General features: G+C 40.8%; 1 protein-coding gene across 1 annotated transcript; it reads left to right on the forward strand.

Annotated features, from left to right (window-relative positions):
* Positions 1-3,098: 3,098 nt before the first annotated feature.
* Positions 3,099-26,539, forward strand: LOC111932853 (vitellogenin-2-like). The gene is made up of 35 exons (XM_086901581.1): positions 3,099-3,370; positions 3,481-3,501; positions 3,606-3,757; positions 5,006-5,257; positions 5,762-5,923; positions 6,011-6,159; positions 6,736-6,886; positions 7,001-7,158; positions 7,249-7,414; positions 8,245-8,370; positions 8,728-8,946; positions 9,881-10,098; positions 10,236-10,333; positions 10,608-10,732; positions 10,835-10,936; positions 11,555-11,674; positions 11,758-11,947; positions 13,694-13,787; positions 13,899-14,084; positions 14,612-14,756; positions 14,871-15,093; positions 15,172-15,347; positions 15,711-16,607; positions 17,086-17,136; positions 18,033-18,119; positions 19,176-19,388; positions 19,482-19,624; positions 20,022-20,160; positions 20,633-20,768; positions 21,211-21,397; positions 21,694-21,782; positions 22,841-22,938; positions 23,691-23,850; positions 25,227-25,388; positions 26,256-26,539. The coding sequence occupies exons 1-35, from the start codon at positions 3,301-3,303 to the stop codon at positions 26,372-26,374; spliced, it is 5,784 nt and encodes a 1,927-aa protein (XP_086757707.1). The 5' UTR covers positions 3,099-3,300; the 3' UTR covers positions 26,375-26,539.
* Positions 26,540-27,001: the final 462 nt, after the last annotated feature.

Consider the following 27,001-nt stretch of genomic DNA (forward strand, 5'->3'; position numbering starts at 1 on the left):
AGTGGGAGGACAGACTCTGCAAGAAGGCTTATTTTCAAGCCAGTAGTGACTGCAGATCTCCATGGTTGAGGCAGGATCCAGATGCCACCAGGGGCTGCTACTGTTCCAACATGAGCTCGTGGGTGCCCTACTGGGACTGATAATTGTGTTTGCTTTACTTGGGCCCTCCTTCTTCAGCCTAGTTTTCTTTATGAAAGTAACTTTTAGGATAACAATGCCTTGAAGAACTAAATAACTCACCTATTTAAACTCTTGTTTCTGTCTATTGAGTGACTAGCAATTAATAAACATTTTGTACTAATTTTTTGCTTTAGAGTTCTGTAACCCACCTTACAGAAGTGGATATAGGTTTGGATGTCTCCATGGAAGAACTGAGCTAGAGTAGCGTATGCAGTTGAGTCCTGAGCTGGCCTCAGACTTGGTTTGGAATTCTCAAGTACAGATTCAGTCCTGTCCTTGTAAAGAAGTAAAACATAGCTACAGTTTTTTGATTTCTCTATATACAGTATTTGGGAAGATTTTAAGTCTGAAGCTACTGCTAATAATGGTATGAGTTCTGCAGAGGGTGACATTGCAGTACTTAGAGCTGTTGGGAACAACTCCAGGATCTTTCTTACTCGGAGACTTGAAGAGCAAAGGGGGAGACTTCTGCAGCAATGTGATACAGGTGTGTCACTTCACATAGGTGTATATTTGAAATAATACAGTGAGTGCTTTCTCAAGGAACAAGAAGTAGAGGCTGCCAGCAAGTGATTACAGTACAGCTATTATTAGCTTCTCATGCATGATATTGAAAAGATGAGTGGTTCTCTTAAACTGTGGTGTTTCAGAAAAATCTTTAAATGCAATACTCATTGCTGCTTTTTCAAGTCTCTGATGAGTGTGCTTTTACCATAAAGATCAGTCTGGTTATGTATGAGTACTTTACTTTCCAGGGTTATATTGGAGTTGTTAATTTTTTTCCCCCTACATCCCCAGTGGCTGAGGCCTATACAATATATAGCTCATGTGATATAGACTGTATAGCAAAAAAACTTAAAACCTAATAAATGGAAATTTTTCTTGAGAGAACCTTCTCCCTACAAAACAGCTGTCTTTCTGCTTTGAAGAACTACTTCTACCAGATTCTGCAGGCATGCTCTACTTCAGTTGCCACAGGAAAAAAGCAAAAGCAGACTGTTCTAGCTTATTTTCTAGGGCTCATTCTGTGTCCAGGTACATTTCAATCAGGCCAAGGTAACTAATAAATCTAGATAATACTGGTACAACCAGGTTATTCTTGAAAGGAAAATGGAAGGATATACAGGATAATGGCAATACTGTGCATGTTGAATTAGCTTAGTTATTGTGCAGTTTTTTTTAATTTGCAGTTATCTCTAAGCTTTTGTCTGGGAAGCCTTGTAAGACATCTTGGTTTTAGATTTTTTTTCTGATTTGCAAGAGAAGTTGATGAGAAGATATGAAATGTTGACATGGTTGTATCAAAAAGCTGACCTCAGAAGAAGTTTTCAGGTTATCTGATGATTTATTTATTGCTTTCAGACAATCCATCTGATGTCTAATGTTCACTATGCCCTACAAAGCTGCACTGTAATGAAAACCTGAACTCCCATGGTATGTTTTGTTGTAGTTCTCATGCTGACAGCATTCATGTTTCTTTATTCAAGTTTTGAGTTGTACAAGATGTACAGCTATTTGGAATGCATAACAGGTAAGTTTGTTTTAAGGAAATATTTATGAATAAAAAAATTAATAACTACTGTATAAAAGAGCTTCTCACCTGAGGCACAAAACATGCTTGTTCCCTTGAACACTATAGATAGATGGATAATCATGAAAAAGGAGACATTTCTTGCAAGTGTCCACCCTTCATGCCTCAAATGTCTTCTGCAGTGAGCTGGGTGGCAGTTCCCAAAATAGTTTGTGCAACCAAAGGTGGATCTACAGTCCACATGGAATCTGTTGGAAAAAGTCAAGACATATGGGACTGACAGCCCAGGAACAGCACTTGCTAATGGAAGACTGTAGAAACTGCTAAAATAGAAAATTAATGTTCATTTCTTGGTGTTAAAATAGCATTTGCCACAGAGCACACTCCTGTGGTTAATCACACAACTGTAGGAATTGTGGGAGAAGAAATAGTGTCTGATTAACCAGTATGTCATAGATGTTGAATTTGAGTGGGATTCATGGCTTTGTGTGGCTTCAGGCAACACAATAAACTGTAGGCTTTAAGTTGCTCCTTCAGAAACATCCTCCAACTCAGAAGCCCCTGGCGTTTTTCTTGCCTTTTGTTGTTGATCCAGATGCCACCCAGCTGGCTTTGGAAAACTTGTCCCTTGTTTGGGAGGACTGAGTCTGGGCAATCCCCCAATCTCTCACCACACTCAAACAGGCCAAGCGTGTTTTGTGTATCTGCACTTGCCTCCATGGCCCTGAGGTTTCTAGAAGAGAGCACTTGTGTGAATGTGTGCCTGGGCTCCCACTGTAAACTGATGGTGAAGCTGGCTGTGTTTTGGGATTGACTCCTTAGGAAATGCGAAAGTTCTAGCTGACCTGCACTCCCATTCCCCCTGCTTTGCTGGGAGGAGTCTCTCTGGCTTTTAATTGTTCAGATTTGGCTGTCATTTACCTTGAAAGATAAAATATTTACTGATGGCTTATGAAATCTTTGTTCATTTAAAAAATATCCCTGGTCATTGTGACCAGAGCTGAAAGGACACACTGATCTTCTGATTTATTTGAATAAATATATATATGGCATATATATATAAGTTTTCATTAGATTGTTAAATGTGCTTTGGTGCACATAGGAATATGATAGCAAAGGGATATCTGTCCTTGTCTGCTGTCTGCAGGGCCAGCTGTAACCAGTGCTGGGGGAAGAGGGAGAACACTGTCAGTGTTCTCTGCTTAATTGGGCCGCTATCAGCAAGATAACGGTTTAGGTCAGGTACCAGGTCAGCATAACCTGGGCAAAATCAACCTAATCTATGGCAGGACCAAATATCAGCAGCCAGCTGTGACACAACCTAGGAAATTAAGTAACGTGTTTATTGTAAAATTATTGTAAATGATCTAGTAAAACTTACTAGGATAAGTAGAAACTTTTAAACAACTGAGCAAAAGGCTTATGAGATAATCAGTGAGATGCCACGGTATGACTTGATTTCTATTATTCTATCTGAAGAGGAAGTATGATTGCAGAAAGGGAAGTGTTTACATAAACTGATAAAAAACTTGAGAATTCAGCAGAACACAGCCACGTGTTCCTGAGCTTTCTTCCATAAAAGTCTCACCATGTCTGGCAGAGCCCCATTCACCTTCACTATGAGGGGAATCATACTTGCACTAGTGCTCACCCTCGTAGGTAAGGCTACATATCCCTTCTTCACCTTTTCCAAATTTTCCCTAAGTTTGGTTCCAGTGACTGGATCTAGATTGAACTTTACTTACCTGGTTTTTCATCTCTTTTTGTAGGTAGTCAGAAGTTTGACATTGGTAAGTACATTTCCTTCTATAACCATTTTCAGTGAACTTGCTGTTATTTCTACTCATTAGAGCACTCTTACAAGTCTTGTGAAAATGGTTATTGTTTCCCACAGATCCTGGATTCAGTAGCAGAAAGAGCTACCTGTACAGTTATGAAGGCTGGGTGTTGAATGGGCTTCAAGAAAAGAATTTAGCCAAAGCTGGTGTGCGCCTGAGCAGCAAACTAGAGATCAGTGGGCTGTCAGAGAACATCTACCTCCTCAAGGTACTGCATCTCCTAAATGTGCAAGAGTAAGCTAAGATCACAGCTGTAACTGCATCTGGCTGATCTGGGGTGTAGGAAAGGTGTGGGAAGCACAACCAGGCACTTGTTGCTGTAGGTATCAGAGAATGGTCTGCAAGCTGCCATTTCAGAGGTGACGAGTCACTTACCTGTGTTTGTTGTGGGTGTTCCTCAAGACTTCATATAGAAAGTACAATTGCTAGAGAATAGCAAACTTACTAAACAGCATTTAAGCCTGCTCTAAGGTTTGATTCTAGTCTTAGCACTCATTTCTATCTCCAGTGGGAAGCCAGGACTCAGGTGTGTAAAATCATTGTCATGAAGGCAACTGATAAGCACAAACTTAAAAAGTGATAAAAGCTAAGGATAAGAAGTGATATGTGATAAAGGTGAGATTAAAAAGTGAAAATCATCAGAAAGGAGTATGTAATAATATTTAGTATTTGAATAATGCAGTACAAGATCTGTACATGTGAAATCATGACTCTGCTGTCAGCAGTGATAGGACCTGATTCAATTAAAAATAAATATACTTCAGAAATATACTTTTGCCTCTTTAATTCAGTTATAAATCAGAGGTTCTTTTTGGAATGCTGAATTCATTGACAGGTCTCACCAGCTGTATTGAACTGTAGCTCTTTCAATATTGGGGGCTAGGGACTGCATTTCACACTATAGACTTTGTCCTGAAATTCTTGTATGGTGTGCACTAGCCTGTGCTCTGAGGCACCTAAGCTGATAGTAACTTCGCCAAAGTTACTGAAATTGCTTCTTATTTACATTGTTTCTTAGTGTTTATAACTATGTTGTTCATTGTTAAAATATTTTGGTTGATTTAAATAACTAACAAATATAGTAATTAGTTTAGTCCAAAAAAAAGTTGTATAGGAATAAGTTCAAAGGACACATTCTAAAACAGCATTTAGAATAATATAAGCTTTTAAAATGCTAAATCTAAAGCAGAATATTTATTTTAAGGTTGATAAAAGGGAGACTTTAATTTTGTATGTTAACTGCTTCTATAAGATAAAATAGTATTGATGACCAGACAGGACTTGCACAGGTTTTACAATAGTGTCAGCACAAGACAAAAACTGCTCTGTGATTTTCTAAGCCTACATTTGGAAGAAAAGAGCATCTCACTAGTGGTAATATTAATTTCTTTCAATCTGTTTGCATATTTAGTACCAAAGTGATTTTATTCACCTAAGTATCTTGATTTCCTCCCAGATCCGCTCCCCACAACTCGAGGAATACAATGGCATCTGGCCCAGGGACCCATTCACTCGATCTTCCAAAATCACCCAGATGGTTTCCTCATGCCTTACCCGGCCCTTCAAGTTTGAATACAACAGTGGACGGGTTGGAAACATTTATGGCCCAGAAAACTGCCCTGATACTTGCATTAACATAGTGAGAGGAATACTGAATATGATACAGATAACCATTAAGAAGTCACAGAATGTGTATGAATTGCAAGAGGTGTGTTTCTTTCCATTCTAAAACTATTTTGCTGAAAGGATGTGTTTATTCTCTTTAGTTGGTCTTCCTCTGGGTTACTGTCTGTTTGCATCTACTTTTGTATGTTTGCAGTAAGAAAAAGGTAATTTTCATTCATGTAGAAGTGAATGTGTGCATGTGTGTTTGACAAATGATCTGGGCTGAATTCTTCCTAAGACATCTGTCCTTAAGTCTTAACATGCAGTTTTTTGGAGAAAAAGAATTATTATCCATGAATTTATTTGTTAGATGGCTTCCATAATACAGCTACCTGACCAATTTTATTTGTTAATTGTTGATATTAATTAATCACTTTTTAATTTTAAACTCCATCTGAGTATTGCTCACATGCCTATTATTTAGTTCAGTAGGAATGATTATATGTAATATTAACAGCTTCACTGAGAATCTTCATTAAGTGAAACTTCTCACATGGTGAAATCCTGATATAACTGTGCAGTCTCATTTTCTGTATTCATCTGCCAGGCTGGGATTGGAGGTGTTTGCCATACACGGTATGTCATCCAGGAAGACAAGAAGAACAGCCGAGTCTCTGTAACCAAAACTGTAGACCAAAACAATTGCCAGGAAAAAGTGGTGAAGAGTCTTGGAATGGCTTACATCTATCCCTGCCCTGTTGACATGAAGGTATGTGAGATGTGAAAAGATCTTCCTAATTACAAGCGTGGCCGTTGTGTTTCCATTCACGCTTTGGGTCTCCCTGTCCTCCTACAGAAAGAAAGGATCATCAAAGGGACTGTGGCTTTCTCCTACAAGCTGAAGCAGTCAGACAGTGGCACCCTGATCACAGAGGTGGTGTCTCAGCAGGTGTACCAGATCTCACCCTTCAGTGAACCCACCGGTGTCGCTGTCACGGAAGCAAAGTAGGTGGGACGTGGGCTTGCTTCACAAAGGGAGAATAATTATAGGTTCTGTCAGTCCCCTTCACCCCCAAATTAAGTGAAATGAGAATCGAGCTCCACAGCAGTTGAATGGAGATGTGTAATCACACTTGGAGTTTCCACAGTCCAAAAAGTTCAGCAAACCATTTTTTTTCTGTACCCTGGTCAAACTGGCATTATAATTATATGGAAGAGAATGATAAAAGCTGTTTTTTTATAAGAATGCAACTTTACTGCTCTGTTTATTCTGAAAAGGGGCTAATTTGTAGTGTCAGCAGGAAGATGGTGCATGTAGAAATAAGATCATTCATTACAGGTCAGTAGCTCTCATTCACAATGAGAAAGACAGCAATTTTGCTTTTTCTCAGAAACAATTTCATTGTAGATTACTCCAATGCCATTTTGTTCTAGATAGAAGGCTTTACTCATTAGCAAAAGGCTTGCATAAGAAAAAACGTTGAAGAGTAAAACAGATACTATCACAGTATCACTGAACCAACAAACAAACAAGGTGAAGAGAGATAATGCCTTTCTCCTGTGGCACTTGTCTCTTGACAGACAACAACTCACCTTGCTCGAGGTCAGGAGTGAACGGGGGAGCTCCCCAGACATCTCTGTGCAGAGCTACGGAGGCCTTCGATACCAGTTCCCAGCAGTACTGCCGCAGATGGCAGTGCAGCTCATCAAGACAAAAAACCCTGAGCAACGGGTAGAGTATTTTTTTCCAAACTTCTTTCCAAATTAAAAAAGAAAAAAAAAAAAAGTGATTGTAAATTCCAAAGAATGTAACTATGTATGCCCTCTATCTTGTGTTTTGTAACAGATAATTGAAACACTGCAACACATAGTTCTGAATAACCAACAAGATTTCCATGATGATCTTCCATACCGTTTCCTGGAGCTCGTCCAGCTCTGCCGCACAGCAAGCTCTGACAGCCTTGAATCCATCTGGAGACAATGTTCAGATAAACCCCGCTACAGGTATTTCATTGTATCGACCTATAAGGAACTCTTCTGGTTTTGTGAGAACTCGGAGCTAAAATGAAGGATTTTTTAAAATTCTGTTTGCAGGCGATGGCTGCTGAGTGCAGTCTCTGCGACAGGCACCACAGAAGCACTCAAATTCCTCAAGAGCAGAATCCGCAGTGATGACCTTAGCTACCTTCAGACTCTTCTAAGTGTTCCCTTTGCTCTCCATTTAACAAAGGCTGATGAACACACTGTTCCAATAGCAGCAGTGAGTAAAAGCCATGTGAATCTTTCCTGTCTCACCAAAAAAAGGAATGATGATCAACAACCTGTGATTAAGCACATTGGAGGCTGGATTCTCCTCTTGTGTACGCTAATTTTGTGGAAACATTGACCCATGAATTTGTTTTGGCGTAGCATTTATTAGAGGAGAGTTCTGTGTCTTCATTTCTCTATATTGATATAAAGCCCTTTTCTTGTAAGAGCTTCTGGGAATAATTCCCATTTTAGTTTGCTGAGATCATGCAGCATGCCTTCTACAGACAAAACTTTGTCCTTTTAATCTCTTCTGAAACAAATGATGATTGGGATGTTATGTCATTTGAGAAACTCTTTCAATTACAAACTAGTTCATAAAGTGGAAAATGCTGCAGGAAAAGTATTAGTGCAAACATCAAATACGTTGGCACAATAATGAACCATTTATTCTTAACAGGATTTTTGCCATCTCTAGCCAATATTCTTAAACAGGAAAAGTGAAAATGATGTGAAAATGCATCATTAATATAATTGAGTTGCACATTTTTCTAGAGCTATTCTATTTATACATTGATGCTTATCCATAATCTTAATGTTTTCAGTGTTATGTTCAGTTGACGAAGATCAAAATGTAGCTATGTTAGCTTATATGTGTATAAACGAGTGGGAAATTAAACTCCTAGGTAAAGCTTCCAAATATAATGTCTACAACCTGCTTTAATTTGTTTGGATGAGAACAGTAATCATTCTGAAATAGATCCCTTCAAATAAGATCTCATTATTTTCCTGCTCTGAAAGCTTTGTGAAGCACTGACAAATTAATTTTTTCCCTCTTCACAGGATTTAGTGACAAGTTCTCGAATCCAGAAAAATCCCGTGCTTCAACAACTTGCCAGCTTGGGATACAGTTCTGTGGTGAATAGATACTGTTCTCAGACCTCAGCTTGTCCTAAAGAAGCTCTGCAGGTGGGTGGCTTTTTGCCAAGTTTATATATTTTTTTTTTTTAATAGCTTAGTAATGTTCATTATATTAGCTACATTCTTTTAAGATACAGTATAAAAAGGATGACTGGAAATATAAATATGCATTTTGTAGGTTTTCTTCAGAACAAAGGCATCAGATATTTTTATCAATGCAGTCATTTGCTTCATCTTTCAAAATACAGTTTTCATATTGCAAGGGTAAAATCCTGAGAGGAATCACCACTGAGTGATTTTATTAAAGCCAGTTGTTTATCGTGGTAGGCTTTTCAGTGGGTAAGGGGGACACTGTGGACAGTGTACAGATTAAAGTGAGAAGGTTGAACTGTGCTTTGTTTACAGCCCATCCATGACCTGGCAGATGAAGCAATCAGCAGGGGCCGTGAGGACAAAATGAAATTAGCTCTGAAGTGCATTGGCAACGTGGGAGAACCAGCCAGCATCAAGCGCATCCTGAAGTTCCTGCCCATATTTTCATCCAGTGCTTCTGATATCCCCATCCACATTCAGATTGATGCCGTAATGGCCTTGAGAAAAATAGCTTGGAAGGACCACAAAACAGTATGTAGGATCTGGCAGATTTTCTTTGCTTAGTGAATTAGAATATGTACCATAAACATAATGATTTTTAGGGTGGCATGTGTGGATTCAGCGTTTTTAAAAAAAAAAAAAATACTATTTTTAAGAACCCTACTATACAGTTTTACGTTCAGCTGGTGTTTTCTGCTAAGGTGGAATGATAATTAGTTAATTAGGAATCTTCTGGAAGGATATCAGAAATGTTGCTTTTGTCATCTGTTGTAACCAACTAAGTCCTGTGCTAATTATAAATAGTGGACACTTAGCCACCTAAAACTCAGATATAAAATTTAAATTGCCTCTGTAGTCAGGAGGGAGAGACACTTTCTGTGAAACTCTTAGTCCAAATGTCAGCATTGCTCTGCCTCTTCTAGACCCTTGCCCTGAGGCTGGATGAGTCACCACTGACCCCACACTGAGGCTGTGATAGAAAGTGTAGGCAAGACTCCCACCTTTCAGATGGTTTGGGTATAGGACCTACATGAGAAACCATTCACTCAAGACTGTCTTTGGTGAACTGCTGAACTCTTTTAAAACTGGTCTAAAACAGTGAAGCATGCTCACTGAGTCAGTGGAATTACTTCAAATAATGAATCTGTCTTCTTATCTACATTTTTTTCTTCCAAAGATGTTCACTGATATTTGAATGTCAGTAATTCACAAAGCAGTGCTGATGCCTTATTGATTGTCACAGTTGACAATTATTGATGGACATTTATTTTAGGTTCATTGGCTCCATGGGGCTGTTCCACCATGGCCCCTTTAGTTATATGAGTAAAGTTATGTGGAACTTAAAAAAATTAAAAATAGATGAGGAAATCTATTTCTGCAGGGATAATGATCCCCTCTCCCGTATTTCCAGTTTGCAAAATGGTTTCAGTTGTTGGTAACCCCAGACACTCTTTTGTCTCTGCAGGTGCAGGGGTATCTCATCCAGATCCTTGCTGACGAGTCGCTTTCCCCTGAACTGCGGATGATAGCTTGTGCTGTTATCTTTGAGACAAGGCCCGCCCTTCCCTTAATAACAACCATTGCCAATGTGGCCATGAAGGAGAGCAATTTGCAAGTGGCCAGTTTTGTGTATTCTTACATGAAGGCTTTGTCCAAGAGCAGCTTGCCGTACACGTACAACATGTGAGTAGAGACAGGAACAAAGCAAGTGCTCTTCTGCAAATAATGATCTTCTGCATGTACTGACAACTGAAGTCAGTTTATTTACTGACAGGTTGCAGCTTGTTTCTGGGTGCTATTACCTCTCTCATTTTGTTTAGATCTTCAGCTTGCAATATTGCTCTTAAGCTGCTGGCTCCCAAACTGGACAGGCTGAGCTATCGCTACAGCAAGGTCATACGTGTTGGTGGTTACTTTGGTGAGTGATTCAGTGATCAGGAAACTTGCATTTCAGAAATCCATTCTTAAAATATTAAGTCCTTTGGAGAAATACGGCATTCTTTGTTTCAGTGAGAAATTAAATGTGAGACTCACATGTTTAGGGTAGCCATATAATAATTTCTGCCTAAAAAGTTGGATTTTATTTAATGCTATATCTTACAGCTGACAACGGAAATAGGTGCAGAAATATGATCTTGAATGATAACCAGAATGGTTAGAAAAAAGATGTCTCTTGTTTACTTTTGCCATAGATAACTATAAAGTTGGTGCTGCTGGAGATGTCTTTGTAATGAACAGCCCAGGAACGATGTTCCCATCAGCAATAATTTCCAAGCTGATGGCATATTCTGCAGGGTCTGTGGCTGATTTGGTGGAGGTAAATATTTACATAAGTCAATGATAAATCAAAGTTAAAACTGCTTACAAAGCTTCCTCTCTGTAAGCATGTTTCAGACTGCTCCTCATGCTGTTTTGGTAGGCTGGTGTCCTTGTGGAAGGCCTCACAGATGTCATCATGAAACGAAATATCCCATTTGCTGAATATTCCACATACAAAAAGATAAAGGAGATTGGAAAAGCGGTGCGTATTTTCAGTAATACACCATGTGAGTTAGGTGAAGGGGCATTGGTGATGCTTGCCACTCTAGCTAAGCCCTGTGTCAGGGGGTAAACTATTCTCCTAGGAGTCAGCTCAAGTGTTTTTGTGAAGGTGGGATGTGCAGTGGGGACTGCAGGGGACATCTGCCATGGCTGCAATAGCTTCTGTCACTTGATCTGACTCTCCCCACCTCAGAGGTGTCTGCAGGAGGAGTTCAGGAGGGAAGGGAGTGGCAGGCATTGTAGCACAGTGTGTCACATTCCTGGCTGGCTTCCTACTCTCTCTCTTCATCTACCTCTCCTAATTTACAAGAATATGCCCTTGTCTTTATGAGAATTTCTTTTTTCCCCTGTGCTTTCAAACTGGGTTTAGTGGTACTAACAGCCCAGACCCTGCGTGTGAATGCTGTATTGGGATACAAAACGTTTGTGGGCATCTCAGTGGTGGAAGAAAGTCTGAATTAGTCCCATCCTGCTACTTTCAATTGGAAATTGTACAAAGGAAAGGGGCAGCTTGGCCAGCAATGGGTTTAGTCACCTGAATCAATTATCATTTGTGACATGTTGCATTAAGAAAATTGTTTCTTTATCTGTTCCCCAGCTGCTGGGATGGAAGGAGCTGCCAACAGAAACCCCCTTGATATCAGCCTATTTTAAACTCTTTGGCCAAGAGCTGGCCTATGTCAACATCAATAAGGAAGTCCTACAACAGGCCGTGAAGGTATCGGGGCCCCCTACTTTTCTTTGCAGTATTGGACGGTGTTACACTTTGCTGCCCAACCCCTTGGATCTGTTTCATTGCAGGCTGTTGTAGAACCTGCTGACAGGAGCTCGGTGCTGAGGAGGCTGGTGGGCCAGCTGCGCAGTGGCATTGCGGGACAGTGGACACAGCCGCTGTGGCTGGGAGAGCTGCGCTACATCGTCCCCACCTGCACCGGCCTGCCTCTGGAGTACAGCTCCTACAGCGCCGCCCTGGCCCGCGCTGCGCTCAGCGGTGAGTCGGGAACCCAGAGAGCGGCTGAGCCACCTCTGAGCAGGGGAGCGGAGGGACGGGGGCTCAGGGGGGCTGGAGAAAGAAGTGGAGAGCCAGAAGTTAGAGAAGTTAGAAGTTAGGAAAAGAACCAGTTTTTGTATTGGAGGGTGGGGCGGTGAAGATGTTTGAAGAGAAGCTGGATGCACTGATTTGTGCATTGTCTTTGAATGGATTGAAGACAGAAAAGGTGAGATGAGAACCTGGGAAACCAGAGAGAGAGAGGCCACAACATTCAAGACTGAAAAAACCAAGAGCTGCCTGGGGGGCTGATGCAGACATGGGTAGAAGGAGGTGGCTCTCGAGAGATACTCACACAAGCTAAGCAGGATTCAGTGTTGACTTAAAAAGAGAAGAAAATACAAAACAATCAAAAGAGAACTGTTGGTAACATTAAGAAGGCAGGAAGAGAAGAGTGCCTGTGAAAAGAGACTGGAGCTCTCTTTTAAAAGAAAAAGTCTGCAAGTGCTAATCCTCATCAAGACATTTATTCAGTCATCACACTGTGAGCTATGCAGCAGACTTAAATTAGGCAAAACTGACTCTAGAATCCGCTGACACCGTCTAAGGAATGGTGATGTTCATGTGCCTGTGCTCTCCCACATACCCACTCTTTGCTGCTCCTGGTTTTTAATTTGTTAGTCTGCTTTAGTAACATCTTTGCAGCTCTGCCCCTTCTGTGTATATTCTGTGTGTTTGGAATTTTTATTCTTTATTTAAAAATAACAATCTTGTAGCCAGGTTGGGGAGGCATGGATTGGATGGATGGGTGAAGTGAGTGAAGCTTGTCTGGACTGTTGATCTCCAAGATTAGTCAACGGCTGAGAATATAATTGGTGACTTGTTACAAGAAATGTTCCTCTGCCACTGGCACTTGTTGATTGTCTTCTTTTAAAGTTTAAACTTTGTAAAAAAAGGCAACCTCAGGATATCTGTGTAAATATTAATACTGAGTTGGTGGGAGCAGTTGCTGCAGTGGGGGGTCAGGTTGCCACTGTCAGGCAGCTTAACAGGCTGGAGAGGATGGCCTGACAGAAGTGTGGTGAAATTTGACAAAGGCAATCCAAAGTCCTTCACCTGGAATGGAGTAACACATGCATGTGTAGAGGTTGGGCATCACCCAGGCAGAGAGCAGTTGTGCAGGAAGGGCAGGACAATGTGGTACAACAAACCAGCAGTGTGCTCATGTGGTGATGAAGGCCAACTGTGTCATGGGCTGCAGAAGCAAGAGCAGAGCCAGTGTGACAATGATTTCCTTCTCTATTTAGCACATTTGTGGCTGCAATTGCAGTACAATGTCTGGGTTTGGATCCACAGTACAAGATGTTCACTCTTGATGTGAGGAAAGATCGGAGAGCAGAGGCTGTTTAGCCCTGCTCTCTGCATTGTCTTCTGACTTCTCATGTTTCTGAAATTCCGATGTTACACTAATTATCAAACTTTCCATCTGGGTCAGCTCTTCATTTTCTTAGTGTATTTTTATTTTCATTTTCAATATGTTGCATCAGAACCTTTGCCTATGTAACCAGCTTCCTCTATATTTTCAGTATTCTTCAGAATCATAAAAGGTGTCATGTACCCTGAAGTCTCTCCTGTTTTCCAGCCATATTTGCTGCACTAACAAAACCACTACCTCCTAGTGAAAACTGCTTATGTTTGACCCCTTTCTTTCATTTTTACAATGTTTAAATATTGTTCTTGCATTTGCAGTTGATGGAAAGATAACTCCCCCTCTAACTGGAGATTTTAGACCTTCACAGCTGCTTGAATCCACTGTGCAGATTCGTTCTGACATAAACCCCAGGTATGGCAGGTTTCTAAGGCTTTACATATGAAGGAGGTTTTTAAGGGAAGGCAGAACCACACGTGTAAGAAGAGCACCTTTCTTACACCTGACTGCTACACTCTGTTTCAGCTTATACATACAGAAATTTGCAACAATGGGTGTCAACACAGAATACTTCCAACAAGCTGTGGAAATTCAAGGCAAGATCCTGACAAGAGTGCCAATCAAGTTTAATGCCAAGATAGACATGAAGCTGAAAAATATTAAGATTGAAACAAATCCATGCCACGAGGAAACTGAGATAGTGGTTGGAAGGTACAGTAGCATTACTTCAGAATATTGTGTGTTGCTGAAGCCTGACAAAGTTTACTATTGACTGGCCTCCAACAGAGGTCTCTAGATAGGCAGAGTGACTCTTCAGTGTGTAGCACAACCTTTGGGATAAAGCAAGAGAGAGAAAAATACAGTAGTTAATAATCAGAAGATACCTAAATTATTTAGCAATGTAAATTTTATATGTAATTGTTTACTATTTTGTGTTATTATTTTTTATTATTTTATTGTCTTTTAAGGATTTTGATTTTTATGTTTGAAGGAATATTTTTAATGTTTTGGAAATGTCACTTAAATTTATCCAGATTTTGAGAATTTCCTGTAATACAAGAAAATTGTATTTGTCACGAACACTGTTTTGTTTTCAACATTTCTATTTCTAAATTCATATATAATCCCTGTGTTCAAATATCTTACTTCAGTGCTGTCACATGATACTGACAAGGATGTATTTAATCCAGAGACAAGGGCTTGGAATAATTCACCATTTTTTGCACATATCTCAACAGACATAAGGCTTTTGCTGTATCAAGAAATTTAGGAGAATTAGGTGTTGAAAAGAGAACCTCAATTCTCCCAGGAGATGCTTCATCAAATATTGTGGAAGAACCTTTCAAACCATCAGATAGAGCTTCCAGTGAAGATTTCACAAAGGTAACCTATATTTTTTTTGCTTATATAGTAATATTTACCCTCTCTGTAATGGATGTCTGTAGTTCTGCCTGTGACACACTCCTGGTGGTATTCATGTACTCATCTCTAACGCAGCAAGAAGCTGACAGCACGTCAAGGAAACATGCCTATAGCTCTCAAGAGGATCTTCGCCACATCACGGGAAGGAAAACTCATAAACGAGATGTTTGCATCAAGCTGCATCATCTTAGGTGCCAGCTCTGCTTTTCCAGAAGGTCACGAGATGCCAGTTTCCTAAAAAATACATATTTGCACAGGCTCATCGGAGAACATGAAGCTAAAATAGTCTTGATCCCAGGTAAAATAGTGAGCATCTTAGGATTGTTAGTGCTATTTGAAGCGGTGTAACTTTCTAATGTGTGCAATTGGTGTGTAGTTGAAACAGATGATGATATTGACAAAATTCAGCTGGAGATACAGGCAGGATCCAGAGCAGCTTCCAAAATAATTCATGAAGTAAACACGGAGTCTGAGGAAGAGGGTGGGTCATCTCTGTATGAGGACATTCAAGCTAAACTGAAGAAGATCCTAGGCATTGAAAATGTGTTCAAGGTAAGTTACTTTGAGTATGGCAGTGGGGAACACTTTCTCCTAAATGAGGGCAAGAATTTGAAGCTCAGTGTGGAAATCTGGCATGGCAAAGAAGGGATGGGGCTGTTTTGAAAGGTGCCATGCTGAGGTATTGCTCCTGTGGGGTGTGCCCAGCAAGGTGGGCTGTGCTGGGCTGGATTTCAGCTGAATGGAGTGGATATGAGGGAATTCTGCAGCTTCTGCAGGGAGTGAGGCAGGGAAGTGGTTTTTCCTCGAAAAGCTGATGTGAGAACCTAGCTTTGTCTGACACCCACAGAAGTTTTACCTTGTAAAAACAGGACCAGATGTATTCTCTCTTTTGCACCTCTTGGACTGTATTCGCAGATTGCAAATAAAACACACCAGAAGAAGCGACCTCCAAAGAAAGAAAATGCTGTGCTTACAGAGCTTGGGGCAGACCCTGATGTAAAACATCCCTCCAGTTCATCTGCCTCCTCAGCTGTCTCCTCTTCCTCATCATCTGCTGTTTCTCCTCGTCGTAAAGAGGCTGGTGATGAAGATGAGAATGATCAAGAAGAGCAAGCGAGAAACAAAGATGCAAGCAGCAAGAGCAGCAGCAGTAGTGGCAGAAGTAGCAAGAGCAGCAAGAGTAGCACCAGCAAGAGCAGTAGCAGCAGCAGCAGTGACAGAGGTAGCAAGAGCAGCAGCAGCAGCAGTGACAGAGGTAGCAAGAGCAGCAGCAGCAGTGACAAAAGTAGTAGCAAGAGCAGCAGAAGTAGTGACAGAAGTAGCAAGAGCAGCAGCAGCAGTAGTAGCAGCAGCAGTGACAGAAGTAGCAAGAGCAGCAGCAGCAGTGACAGAAGTAGCAAGAGTAGTAGCAGCAGCAGCAGCAGCAGAGACAGAAGTAGCAAGAGTAGCAGCAGCAGAGACAGAAGTAGCAAGAGCAGCAGCAGCAGTGACAGAAGTAGCAAGAGTAGCAGCAGCAGTAGCAGCAGCAGCAGCAGTAGTGACAGAAGTAGCAAGAGTAGCAGCAGCAGTAGTAGCAGCAGCAGTGACAGAAGTAGCAAGAGCAGTAGCAGCAGCAGCAGCAGTAGGAGCAGCAGCAGCAGCAGTAGGAGCAGCAGTAGCAGCAGCAGGAAGTCATCAAGTCATCACAGCCATGGGCATCACTCAAGATATGTGAATGGCAGCAGCAGCAGTGAGTCACTGAGCCACCATAGCCATGAGCATCATTCACGATACCTGGAAGGTGGCAGCAGCAGCACATATTCCAAAATATGGGTAATTTTGTCAGTAAATTGACAGATGCTACTAAATGTTTGCGAATCACGCTTCTGATGGTGGCTGGCCTTGCATGACAAATCAGGACATTACGAGTTGACCAGTAAATTTTAGCACCATAAAATTGAAAAATTTATTCAATAAACACACCCGCAATCATTGGCACAGATGTCTACTTCATCTCAAAAATTTCCCTAAGTTTGTTGAAAATTACATTACTGTCAGGAAATGTTTTTTTTTGACAATTTAATGTCCATAAACATTGCATATTTCTGTCTTAATTTTGTGGTAGAAACATTAATGCTTTATATAAATGACTTCATCTTGCATTATGGGTTTGTGACTAAGCATACAGAACTATGTATGAATAATAATTAGTAAATTTCTTATTTCATTCCCAGTTCTTAGATTTTCATATAATTGCAGCATTTCTTTTCCTCTGAGACTTCTAATCTTCTTGTTTTTGTCATTTTCAAAGGAAACTCCTGAGATTTATCAGTACCGCTTTAAATCAGCACATAGACAAGAGGTGAGTTTTTCTTTCCTCAGTGAAAGAAGTATGGAATCTGTCCAGAGTCAAATGGAGACTTTAAAGGCAACCTGTTATCTCTGTTGAGGAAAATTACAGCACTGATAACATTAGAACCGTGGTGGTTCTTCTGAGATGGGTAAAGACAGAGAGCTGTGTTCCCTTTTGCGCTGTGCATACGAAGCCACTTGTGGCAAAGGAGATGCAAAGTCTCTTCCAAAGCAATGAGAGAGATTGGAGCTGCACACTTTGGAGGAACCATCAGAAGCTTGGTTCATTTGATTAGCTTTGATCACCTGGTTTCTTGGGTTGGAATCACTGCAGGTACACAATAAGGCTAGTGATGTGGACAAATGTGGGAGGACACCTTTTTTATAGTATTTTGGCTGAGCAGATTCTTACTAGGACAGGAGCCAGCCAGAGCAGCATACTTGCTACTAGTGTTCCTCAAAAAGTAGCATTTCAGCAGTGTGTGTCCACTCAGATGCTCCTTTCCATTCAGTTGCTCCATTCAGTTTTTCTTCCAGTTCATCAGGTTTCTGCAGAATTTCTGGTCTTTCATGTTGAAGTGAGAAGCGGACTAAATTTGACTTGCTCTGGTCCATTGTTTTTTCATACAGGGAATTCTCATCTAGATATGGTCCTTATGGACCGTGAAGAGTCAGATATGTTTGGGGAAACAAGATTTTTCAGAGTTAGATCCTATGTACTAAGCAGGACAAAGCCCACTGCAAGTCATTGAGCTGCTCAAGGTTGGAATAACACTTACCAGCTCCAAGTGCCATGAGAGAGAGTATTGTTCAGCATTGCCTCATGCAATTTCTTCAAGCATGCTTTAAAGTTACCCTCTGAAGCCTGTTGTGGTTTGATTTTGTGTTTGGTTTTTTTTTTTGTAGTTCCCAAAAAGAAAACTCCCAGATGACCAAATTAGAAGCTCACATTCCTCTGCCAGATCCAGTCGTGCCTCATCTCGAGCTTCATGGGTTAGTTGCATCATTTTTAGGGGATTTTGACAGCTTGGAATTATGTCAGAGTGGCTGTGCACTCTCAGTAATTGTATATAATAATAATTACAATAATAATGGGAAGGGAGAAATCTCTTGAGTCTCAGGTATCTGTCAAGACATGCTCCATAGTTCCCACATGCACTTTCCTGTGCAGTGAGGATCCTTCTTACTTGCATCATAGCCCCCTTCCCTCATGGAAATCCCACCCAACAGATGTTTGCAGAGACTCATTTTGTGACTTCTGCAGCCTGGAGGGAGATTGAGGTGCTGCAGTGCCAGTGTGAGGACACTGGTGGTGACAGCCAAGGCTCAGAGCAACCTCAGCAAGAGGCCTCTTCCAGAGGGGACATGGAGCACCTGGGCTCCTCACCACCACCCGGGCAGATGTGTGCGGGCTTGAGAACGATGGAGTGAAGATATTGAAGTCATAATGCACTCAAGGCTGCTCTCCAAGGGAAGGGGTTCTTGATGTTGAAGAATATGTCCTGAGTTATATTCTGTGCTGGGTTGCTGTGCAAACACAAAACCTGAGTGCCCCACACAACTCACAGCTGAAGTGTGAGGAGAAAGCCAACACAAGACCCAGACAGAAAAACAAGAGGAGACGAGCTGAGGGATGTTTTTGCTGTGGGAATGAGTGACGCATACAACTGACAGCTGATGTTGTTCAAACTGAACCACTTTCTTTTATTCACAGGCTGGGTAGTAACAATGAAGCCCAAATCATATAGTCATTACTGTATTTTAATTATATGAATATTTCCATGGTATCATCTGTAGCTCAGGAAATGGCACGAATTTTGGCTCATAAAAACACAGTGATAAATCCATCTGGCTGCAGAGGCACGTGCACATTAAAGACATATGCATGAGGTTTTTAGGCATGTAAATATGTGTGGTACATATGCTGGTATATATTTGTGGTTCAGTTGTTTATTCTTCATTTATCCATCTAGATCTTGCATCTAAAATGTTCCATGGTAACTCTTCTATAATTACATGCTTTGCATACTTTCTCCCCCTTCTTCTTAGCCCAAGTTTTTGGGAGATGTTAAAACACCAGTATTAGCTGTCTTTCTGCATGGCATCCGTGATGATAAGAAGATAGGAGGCCTCCAGCTCGTGGTATATGCTGATATTGACTCCGTCAGGCCCCGGATGCAGGTATTTGTGTCAAACCTCACAGATTCAAGCAAGTGGAAGCTCTGTGCTGATGCTTCAGTCCTCAATGCTCACAAGGCAGCGGTAAGGCTCAAAACTAGCTCTTACAGCTCTATATGCAGCACAGGAAAACAGTGCTCCAGGCATTAAAAATGGACCATTGTTCCTCCATCACAGGCTTACCTGAAATGGGGACGGAATTGCCAGGACTACAAGGTTTCATCTGAGCTGGTAACTGGGCGGTTTGCTGCCCACCCTGCTGTGCAAGTGAAACTGGAGTGGCCTAAGGTTCCTTCCAGGGTCAGATCCATAGCAGAATGGTGAGAATTGAGCGTATAGTGACACATGTTAAGAGTACTGGTCAACTGGGAAAAATCAGCATCTGCACACGAGGTTCTAAGGCTTAAGTACTGCGTGGTATTTTATTCTCTGATCTGTCCAAGTACTGCTTTTGGACATAAAAGCTGAGTGGGATTACATCTTATTTTAATGTACAGCAACTCGTTATATTTGCCATAATTACTGGAAACCAAGGAACAGATCCTTCCTTTCACTGAACACTTGAAAAGTAGAGCAGAGGGTGGGTGTGAGGACATAGCCAGGGATCCTGAAAACCATTATGATACTTACACACAGATGTGAGACAATCTAGTTGGGATGTGTGCAGCCTGGTTTTTTCTCCATCTCACTAAATCTTCCTAATTTGAACTTTTGAAGGTTTTACAAATTTGTCCCTGGGGCTGCATTTATGCTGGGGTTCTCTGAAAAAATGGACAAGAATCCTTCTCGACAAGCCAGGGTGATCGTGGCTCTAACTTCTCCAAGGACATGTGATGTTGTTATCAAGCTTCCTGATGTAATTATGAAATATTTTTATCACACTTCTTTTTTTTTTCCTAGTAGAAAGTGTGACTGTTTAATTACAGTGGGTCAATTTGGAGAAAGAAAAATTAAGTTAGCATCAGTTTGGGTGAAAATGATTAAAATTACTTTTATGTATTTCCACCATTGTAATATTTCATAGAAGGAGGTCTATACAGTGATTTTTTTCATAGAGAGAGATGTGGGTACAGAGTTTCCATCTGTAGTATCTCTATAAGTGTCCACCTCATCACCTTTGGAAGGGAGTAATTAGTTCTCTCCCAAGTAATACCTGAATGACTTCTCTCACACCATGAGAGAAAACTGAACAAAAGCAAAAACCTCAGGGACAATGAGTTATGTTCACGTAAAGTCTTTGCAATGAAAGTAGAAGAAATAGGAAAAAAAAACCCTAGCTGTTTGCTGACACAGGTGCATTTTGAATGTGCTTTTGAATTCCTTTTCAGATTACCCTCTATGAAAAAGCCATGAGGCTTCCCCTGTCACTTCCTGTAGGTCCAAGGATACCAGCTTCAGAGCTGCAGCCTCCCATCTGGAATGTCTTTGCTGAAGCCCCTGCTGCAGTGCTTCAGAATTTGAAAGGTCAGAGTCTAATTGGGTTCAGAAGCATGACAACTTCAGTCTCACAATTTATTTGGACATCTTCTAAATTTTGCTGGCATTGTTAATCTCCAGTTAATTAGGAAATGTTCTGGAATAATGTGATGATGGTTCAACTGAGAGAAAATATTGTGTGTGTGGTACAGAAATCATCAGCATTTCAGGGATCAAGATACTAATCTGAACAGATAACTTTTAAAATTTCTGGCAATTATTTTTTGTTAGATAGAATGAAACCTTCTATATGCCTTTCTAAGAATTTATGGGAGCTTAGTAGCCAAAAGTCCCTGTAAACTGTATGAAAATATCACATAGTGAAAAAAATAGAAAGCTAAAATAATATGACAGTAAAAATAAACCCCACCATTTAATGGCTTCCTCTCATGGAAAATAAAAAAACTCACTGGCATGTTTTTTTAACCAGCTCAATGCTCAGTTTCCTACAACAAGATCACAACCTTTAATGAAGTTCAGTTTAACTACACAATGCCAACAAACTGCTACCACGTCTTGGCTCAGGATTGCAGCTCTGACCTTAAGTTCCTGGTGATGATGAAGAATGCAGAAGGAGCTGTGAACCTGAAAGCAATCAACATCAAGCTTGGCAATCAGTAAGTAACTTCTGCCAGATGCTGGGAGCATGAGGGACCTCACTGTCCACATTTAGCATGAGAGGAGCTCCAGTCTGAGCTTTCCTGCAATGGTTAGCAGCCCATGGAGTTTCAGCACTCCCCTTTTTTATTTTCCATGCATATTGAATGTGATGCTCTTATCCTGCATCTTAGGTGGCAAGAATACCCCTTATGCTCTGAGCAGTGATATTTAGTGAGCAGGAAAATGCCTCTGTCACTGTAAGTGTGTGAATGTGGCACAGGCAGGGTGTGAACACTCTTCTTGTCCTTGACAGTGAAGTCGATATGCGCCCTGCGAACGGGCGGGTGGAGCTGCTGGTGGATGGGGCCGAGAGCCCGACAAACATTTCACTTACATCTGCTGGTAAGTGATGCAGCAGGTGTTGTTGATTTTCACATATGTTTTAGGAGAAAGAAGGAAAGAGAAGGGATCTGTGAAGGAGATTTGGTCAGTTTGTAGTCAATAAGTATTTATTTGGTTTTAAGGTAATATTTAAGAATATGTATATTACTCACTTGCAGAGGGACATTTAGAAAGATTGATTAGAGTGTGAAGCTCTTGAGTAGCCTAAATAAGCAAGATATAATTAACATGAAGATCCCTCATTTCTTGTACGTCATTGCAGGTCCTACTGTAGCTCCAAATTGGAGAAGTGTTTTGGCTATGCTGTCAAATTTTGCTTGATTAAAACTTTTTGAAGTGGAGCTTTTCTAAAATCCACTACACATGACTTGTATATTCATGTTTTTCCCAGTTTGATTGTGGGTATAAATTTGGCTTGCATTCTGGCAGGGAAAGGTATGGAGCACTGGTGAAACAACCTGCTTGATTCTCCCAAAACAGGAAGAGTTTGTTTCTGTGAAAGGTACAGGAGGACCTTGTTTCATCCTGTGTTGGGTAGTCAGGGGCTATATACAGTGTGGGTATTCTGAGTAAAGAGCTGCAAGATATGCACTGGGCTAAATCTTGCTGAAAGTGGGTTAGCATGTACCAGGGCTGAGCTCTGTCATATTTGTTATGTATTTGGGAAGTGCTAATTGTGCTAGAAACAGCTCCACTGACAGCCATGGTGTTCCTCATATTTCCATATTCCAGTGCAGTGTACTCAGAGTCTTGCTGATCTGCACAACTATAGAGATGCTGTAGACAGCTCAGTAATGATTTCTAGACATAAATGTGATTATGTTAATAACCCAAAGAAAAATTAACGAGTCTGTGATCATTAATATTGTCTTCTAACCTTTTGCAAACACCCATTTTCTATGTATGCACATTTCTACATTGTTTTGTTTTATGTTTTTGTTTCTTGAATAGGGTAACTGAGGAATTTTGAAGAAAAGAACATTTTAGGAACATGACAGTTGCTTTTTTTCTCCCTTAAAGAAGCTAAGTTTGGTCTGGTTTTTTTTGTTTTCTTTTAGGTGCTTCTCTGTGGATCCACAGTGAAAATCAAGGGCTTGTACTTCTCGCCCCAGTCTATGGCATTGATAAACTGTACTTTGATGGATACACATTCAGGGTATCGTTCTTCCTCTTCATAAGACTGGGTGTTAATAAATCTCCATGGGATTCCCTTAAATCTGTGTGTATAAGGGCAAGGGTGTACAGCAGCAAAGGCAAGTGTGTTCAGGGCATAAAAAGCCCCAAAGAGAAGGTGATGCTACAGGATTGCACAGTCCTGCTCTTTACTTCTGAGTGTGAGAAATGAGAGTCTTTGATCAACAAAAGTACTCTGTTCTTGCAGTACAGATGTGTGTGGGGAAGTGGGCCTGGTGAGTGTACACACACTCTTGCCTTTGCAAGAAAAATGAGCTTTCAACTCTTGACCACTGTTCTTACAGGTGTATAATTCTTCAAAAAAGCAAAAACGCAGCCATTCTTTTTACATAAATGAGTGGTTAAAATCTGCACTAAAATTAGTACAAAGCTGGAATGTAAGAGATTGGTAAACTGTTCCATTTCTGTCCCTTGTACTACCAAAACAACCACCAGAAATAAAATTCAGCATATTAATAGTCTATTAATAGAGCATGAAAAACTTAACATCCTAGACTGGCACGGTAGCTTATAAGGACTGTAGCAGTTATAGATTCTGCAGGCCCACAGGAGTTTGGCATCTGACTGTCAGACCCTTTTGAATTCTTATCAAAGAGATTTTAAATGTTTGTGCATTGACTTACACTGGAAGGGACCTGCATAGGAAAATATGTTCTCCACAGGTATTGCTTTTTGTTTTTACTTGAAATACTTTTTGCTTCTGTTTCCTCCAAGATCCAAGTTGCTTTATGGATGGCAGGGAAAATGTGTGGACTGTGTGGAAAATACGATGCAGAAAGCAAACAGGAATATCGGATGCCCAACGGATATGTAGCTAAAGATGCAGTGAGCTTTGGGCATTCTTGGATTTTGGAAGAGAAGCCATGTAGAGGAGGTATGCAAGCTCTAACAAATTTAATATAATATTACTGCAGTTGTTCAGAAGATGTAAAATCTGTTCAGAAAATTTAAAATTATTTGTTTTGGAACTAAAAAGCATATTAGAAGATTAATAATTAAGTTATATATCAAGTTTTAAAATTACTTCCAAGTTGAGAAGGAAATAAGAAATCACAGGTTAAACAAGCCAAAATATATGACTTAGTTGAAGGTCAAAAAATTAGATGAATCAAAATCTTTGTTTCAGTTTTGAAGTATTTTAGAAGAGGATCAGAAAGAAGATAAAATTCACACAGAATGCTTTGATTTAAGCACAAGAGCATTTTCTGGACACCAATTTTCAGCAACTGGACCATCAAAAAAATCAGATTGGGATTAGTAGTTATTACCATGGCTGACCACCTGGTTTTTGAACCAGTACAACCTGTCAAACAAAGCATTCAAGTATATGAGCAGTTCCAGGGACTTAATTACATGGTTGAAATAAAAAAGCTGTGTTCGAAGTGTTTCAGTAGATTAGGATCTTATGGTGTGCTGGTGCTCTCAGCTGAGGTTATGATGCAGCATCACACCACAGTGCTCGAGGAGAACAGGCACGTTGCATCTGTAGAGACTTGCCCTGTGGGAAGGATGTCCTCAGTCCCTGGAGGTGGCTTGTACACATCTAGCTCAGCATCAGCTGCTATTCTTCCATGTTTTTGTCACATATTCTGGGCAACAAACTTGCTTTAGATGGATGTGGAATCCACATGCACATCCACAATAATATTCCTGTGGCTGGTGGTGACCACGTTCTGTTTCCATTTTACATACAGTGGAAGCTGCTGAAATTTGAAGGCATGAAACTTCTAGCTAGGAATAAATTGTGGTCTATTTAGCTTCTCACTTGTACTTCTCACTGGGAATCCAAAATGAGATCAATATTACTTGTTGCCAGCAATGACTGTTGCTGTCTTTCTGCACCAGTTCAGTGTCTGAATGACATTGGTAATAATGCAGTTCTTTAGTGATTAATTTTATTTGGTCAGAAATCTCCCCTTTAGTTCCACTGCTGAATATTCAACATTTTAAAATGTGGTTTGACAGCTATTCAGTAAGCCAGTTTACCTTAAAAAATGTTTCTTAGAAAGTACTATGTTTCTGTATCCTGATCTAGAAGTAGACCAGTTGCATTTGAAATTAGCTTTCCAGGCTCCATATCTGACAACAACAAACTGATTTGAAAGGTTTATCAGTCAGTAAAGCTGCTTCATTTATGATCAAACCACAGTTGTCACAGAGGGAAGTTGTTTGCAAATTGGCAGCGTTGTCAGATGGGTCTGGAGCTTTTGAAGGTAAGCACACATAAGCTGTCCCCTCTGACTGTTGCAGCCTGCAAGCTGCGGCACTCCTTTGTGAAGCTGGAGAAGACGGTTCAGCTCGCTGGGGTCGACTCCAAGTGCTATTCCACGGAGCCCGTGCTGCGCTGCACCAAGGGCTGCTCCGCCACCACGACTGCTCCAGTCACCGTTGGCTTCCACTGTCTCCCTGCTGGTAAGGCAACAGAAATCCTGCCGAGGAGAAGCTGAACACAAGTATAAATAGATTGTGACTTAGTTACTCCATTTGAAAAATATGAATAATATAACATAGCCATAGGTAGGCAAGGAGTTAGTTCCCTATTGACAGATGCCCTTTCCCTGTTTTATTAATAGGCAAACATTCCTCCAGTGAGGAAGATGATTTTCTATTGTGCATTTACTTGTTTTCATTGTACTGGAATTTAAAATCCAAACTGAACTGCCCTTCGTGGTGCTTAGGGCTAACAAGGTAAGGGCAGGACAGCAGCACAGTCAACACTGTGATTCAGCTGAAAAGCTGTGTACTGCAGCCTGTGGAGACTGAGCCATATATAACCAAGTGCAGCATGCCAAGACAGGGATCCTTGTCTTGCATTTTTATATATGGCTGCCTTTGGATGTGGTCCTACTTCACTGAGCTCTGATTTAGGTACTAGAAGGGCAGGTGTGGACAGGATTCTTGCACAAAGGCCCAGTGATATAGGAGGATTTATTTTCTATATGTGTACTGTAGATTATAAGACATAAGGTAAAGTAGAAATAGACTGTACAGAGCATAGAATTGTATCTGTTTTCCAAGTTTTTTTTTCATAAAGATCATAACATAAATGTATCAATAATAAAATTCTGCGTGGAAGTAGTAGCTTTCAAGGTAGAACTGGCTTATTAATGAAGAGTGTTTCCTGGAACATCTCTGTGTGACTTAGGCAAATATAAATATGTAAATCAGTGAGCCAAGCCTGCTGTAATTAATGACTAGTGCATGGTAATAGTGCATGGTAAATACTGTACTTTACTTGTGAAGTAAACTGTTTAATTTTCATTTCTTGTTCCCCATCAGATTCAGCTACCAGCCTGACAGACAAGCAGATGAAGTTTGACCAGAAGTCAGAAGATATGCAGGACACTGTTGAAGCACACACAGCATGCTCTTGTGAGGATGAAGACTGCAGTGCATGAACCTGTACATTTGCAGCATAGGAAAAAATAGAAATACTTTCATGTTTTTATTGTGTGGTGTAAAAAAACTTGTCTTAAGGAATAATAGAGATACTAAATTAAGTACTTCAGTATGCTGGAATCTTTCCAAGTAATTTAAAGTATTAAACTTTATTATTGTAGAAAGTGTTATGATTGCCCATAAATACCTGATTTCATAATAAATCCATGCATGGAAAAAATTGTGAAAGCTCCCGTATTTCACTGGTGGTGGAAAGAGGAGTTCTGCATAGATTCTCCTTATCTCCCATTTCATAGACTTGTTGAGTTTGTGCATCTTCTGTGCACCAGGGTTGCACTGGGAATTGGGTTGGGTAGCTGTGGTACTACTACTCCTGCTTGTTCCCCCTGTGCTTCCTTCCCTGGTGCTGGGATCCTGATTGCAGTGGTGTGATGCTGCACCCTCTGCAGCAGCCACGCAGCCGTGGTGCTTGGCCAGAGCTCTGTGATGGGCCAGTGCTGCTGAAGGGAGAAGCAGGCTCAGGGAATAAGCCTGAATCTCACGTCCCTGGGCAAGGCTGCTCTGAGGGAGCCAAGAACAGTTTGTTTCTGGTGCAGCACATGTAGAAGCTACAGTGAATTGGTGTC

The sequence above is a fragment of the Cyanistes caeruleus genome, chromosome 9, assembly GCF_971803275.1.
Source record: "Cyanistes caeruleus chromosome 9, bCyaCae1.hap1.1, whole genome shotgun sequence".
Taxonomy (NCBI): Eukaryota; Metazoa; Chordata; class Aves; order Passeriformes; family Paridae; genus Cyanistes; species Cyanistes caeruleus.

Excerpts from the sequence above, each read along its gene's own strand:
- LOC111932853 (XM_086901581.1), top strand. The coding sequence starts at position 3,301 with ATGTCTGGCAGAGCCCCATTCACCTTCACTATGAGGGGAATCATACTT. Across the intron at positions 13,788-13,898 it reads CGTTCTGACATAAACCCCAG|CTTATACATACAGAAATTTG; the intron begins GTATGGCAGGTT and ends ACTCTGTTTCAG. Across the intron at positions 14,085-14,611 it reads ACTGAGATAGTGGTTGGAAG|ACATAAGGCTTTTGCTGTAT; the intron begins GTACAGTAGCAT and ends ATATCTCAACAG.